Source organism: Pezoporus wallicus, unplaced genomic scaffold, assembly GCF_028554395.1.
Source record: "Pezoporus wallicus isolate ANWC-B61680 ecotype Strahan unplaced genomic scaffold, APGP_CSIRO_Pwel_v1 contig_13579, whole genome shotgun sequence".
In the NCBI taxonomy this organism is placed as follows: domain Eukaryota; kingdom Metazoa; phylum Chordata; class Aves; order Psittaciformes; family Psittacidae; genus Pezoporus; species Pezoporus wallicus.
This window is the reverse complement of record NW_026638109.1, coordinates 1-3,086: the sequence shown is the minus strand read 5'-3', so window position 1 is coordinate 3,086 and position 3,086 is coordinate 1. Positions and strand designations below refer to the sequence as shown.

General features: G+C 52.9%; 1 protein-coding gene across 1 annotated transcript; it reads right to left on the bottom strand.

The window, feature by feature from the left end:
• Nucleotides 1–669: 669 nt before the first annotated feature.
• On the bottom strand, nt 670–3,080 carry LOC130599150 (U1 small nuclear ribonucleoprotein A). The gene is made up of 4 exons (XM_057409394.1): nt 3,068–3,080; nt 2,840–2,980; nt 1,550–1,638; nt 670–830 (listed from the first exon to the last, which is right to left on the bottom strand). The coding sequence occupies exons 2-4, from the start codon at nt 2,975–2,977 to the stop codon at nt 671–673; spliced, it is 387 nt and encodes a 128-aa protein (XP_057265377.1). The 5' UTR covers nt 2,978–2,980; nt 3,068–3,080; the 3' UTR covers nt 670.
• Between the last annotated feature and the right edge of the window lie 6 nt (nt 3,081–3,086).

The following is a 3,086-nucleotide window of genomic DNA, read 5'->3' as shown; positions in this document are numbered from 1 at the left end:
TTTGGGGGTGTTTGGGGGTGTCTTATCTAGCATTTTGGGTACGTTCTCTGGCATTTTGGGGGTATTTTGGGGGTGTTTTGGGGTGTTCCAGGGGTATTTGGGGATGTTTTGGGGGTGTTTCGGGGTATTTTGGGGTGTTTCTAGGGTATTTTTGGGTGGTTTTGTGGTATTTTGGGGTGTTTTTAGGGGATTTTGGGGTGATTTTGGGGTGGTTTTGGGGTATTTTGTGGTGTTTTTAGGGTATTTTGGGGTGTTTTGTGGTGTTTTAGGGTATTTTGGGGTGTTTTTAGGGTGTTTTGTGGGTGTTTTGGGGTGTTTTGGGGTGTTTTGTGGGTATTTTGGGGTGTTTTGGTCTATTTTGGGGTGGTTTTGGGGTGGTTTTGGGTTTTTGGGGTGGGGTATTTTGGGGTGTTTTTAGGGTATTTTGGGGTGATTTTGGGGTGGTTTTGGGGTGTTTTTGGGGTATTTTGGGGTGTTTTTAGGGTATTTTGGGGTGTTTTGGGGTGGTTTTGGGGTATTTTGGGGTGGTTTTGGGGTATTTTGGGGTGTTTTTGGGGTACTTCGGGGTGTTTTTAGGGTATTTTGGGGTGGTTTTGGGGTGTTTTTAGGGTATTTTGGGGTGTTTTTAGGGTATTTTGGGGTGTTTTTGGGTGTTTCTGGCTGTCTGGGGTCACTTCTTGGCGAAGGAGATCTTCATGGCGTTGCTCTGCGTGATCTTGAAGCCCTGGAGCGCGTCGCGGGCGGCGCCGGCCTGCACCTCGTTGTCGAACTCCACGAAGGCGATGTCATGGCGGCCCGGAACGAGGCGAACCTCCTTGAAGCCCGGGAACCTGGGGGGGGATGAGGGGGGGATGAGGGGGGATATGGGGGGGATGGGGGGGGGATATGGGGGGGATATGGGGGGGATGAGGGGGGGATATGGGGGGGATGAAGGGGGGATACGGGGAGGATGAAGGGGGATACGGGGAGGATGAGGGGGGGATATGGGAGAATAAAGTGGGATATGGGGAGATAAGGGGGGATATGTGGGGGGATATGTGGGGATAAGGGGGGGAATAAGGGGGGAATAAGGGGGGAGGGGGGATATGGGGAAGGATAAGGGGGGATATGGGGGGGGATAAGGGAGGGGATATGGGAGAATAAAGTGGGATACGGGGGGGATATAGCAGGATAAGGTGGGATAAGGGGTGGGATGAAGTGGGATATGATGGGATAAGGGGGGATATGGTGGGATATGGTGGGATAAGGGGTGGGATATGGTGGGATAAGGGGTGGGATATGGTGGGATAAGGGGTGGGATAAAGGGGGATATGGTGGGATAAGGGGTGGGATAAGGGGGGATAAGGCGGGATAAAGGGGGATAAGGTGGGATAAAGTGAGATAAAGTGGGGTAAGGCAGGATAAGGCGATGGGATAAGGTGGGATAAGTTGGGATAAGGTGGGTATAAGGTGGGATAAAGCACTATAAGGGGTGGGATAAGGGGGAATAAAGTGGGATAAGGCGGGATAAGGCGTGGGGTGGGGGGTCCCCATCATCACTGGCACTCACTGGTTGAAGAGCATGGAGAGCATCAGCTCGTTGGTCTCCTCAGGGAGGTTGGTGAGGAAGAGGATGTGGTTGGGGGGGTTCTCTGAGAGCTGGGGGGGGAAAAGTGGGATCAGAGGGGGGAAAAAGGAGGAATTCCAGGCCCCAAAGTAGGGATCGTGCTCTGGAAAGGAGGAATGCTGATGGAAAAGCAGGAATTCTGCCTAAAAATGTGGGAATTCTGCCTAAAAATGTAGAAATTCTGCCTAAAATGAAGGAGTTGTGCCTAAACCACAGGAATTCTGCCCCAAAAAGCAGGAATTCTGCTGGAAAACCAGGAATTCCACCTAAAATGCAGGAATTCTGCCTAAAACCACAGGAATTCCACCTAAACCAGCAGGAATTCCGCCTGTAAAAAGCATGAATTTTGCCTTCAAAAGGATGAATTCTACCTAGAAAAGCAGGAATTCCACCTAACAAGCAAGAATTCTGCCTAAAATGAAGGAATTGCACCTAAAACCCGGATTCCCAACCCAAAAAGTAGGGATATTCCCTTAAAACCCAGAATCCCAACCCAAAAACTAAGGATATTCCGCCCAAAAAAGCTGGAGTCCCAACCTAAAAAAATAGGGATTGCCCCTAAAAGCAGCGATTTCCACCTAAAAAGCAGGAATTCCCCCCCCCCCCCCCCCCCCAAAGCAGGGATCATCCCAAACATCCGCTCCGTGCCCACATTCCATCCAGGATCCCAATGGATCACCCCCAATGGATCCCAATGGATCACCCCAATGGGTCCCAATGGATCACCCCCAATGGATTCCCAATGAATCACCCCCAATGGATCCCAATGGATCACCCCAATGGGTCCCAATGGATCACCCCCAATGGATTCCCAATGGATCACCCCCAATGGATTCACTCCCAATGGATTGCCCCCAATGGATATCCCCCCCCCCATCACCCCCAATGGATTCCCAATGGATCAGCCCCCAATGGATTCACACCCAATGGATTCCCAATGGATCACCCCCCAATGGATCCCAATGGATTCACACCCAATGGATTATCCCCAATGGATCGCCCACCAATGGATCCCCCCCGATTCCCAATGGATCACCCCCAATGGATTCCCAATGGATCGCCAATGGATCACCCCCAATGGATCGCCCCCAATGGATTCCCAATGGATCGCCAATGGATCACCCCCAATGGATCGCCCCCAATGGATTCCCAATGGATCGCCCCCAATGGATTCCCACGGGATTCCCACCCCCCCCCTCCCCAACCCCATTTCCCATTGGAGGCTGGCATCACCTGCTGGGGGGGCATGGCTCCAGGTGGGATTCCTCCGGGAGTCATTCCAGGAGGTGGGATCATCCCAGGTGGGGGCATGTAGGGCGGCTGCCCGGCCATGTGGTGCATCATGCGGGGCGCTTGGCTCATGGGTGGCATTCCCTATGGGATAACATGGATTGGGGGGGGGGGGGGTGTTAAGGAGCCTGGAAAGCCACCGGGATCCAGCCCCATTCCCGATGGACGCACGGGAACGCTGCCCTGCACC

Bases quoted from the DNA above. Each gene is read 5' to 3' on its own strand.
- LOC130599150 (XM_057409394.1), bottom strand. From the start codon at position 2,977: ATGCCACCCATGAGCCAAGCGCCCCGCATGATGCACCACATGGCCGGG. The intron at 1,639-2,839 runs GTGATGCCAGCC...TTCCCCCCCCAG, and splicing joins GAGCCATGCCCCCCCAGCAG to CTCTCAGAGAACCCCCCCAA. The intron at 831-1,549 runs GTGAGTGCCAGT...ATCCCCCCCCAG, and splicing joins CTCTCCATGCTCTTCAACCA to GTTCCCGGGCTTCAAGGAGG.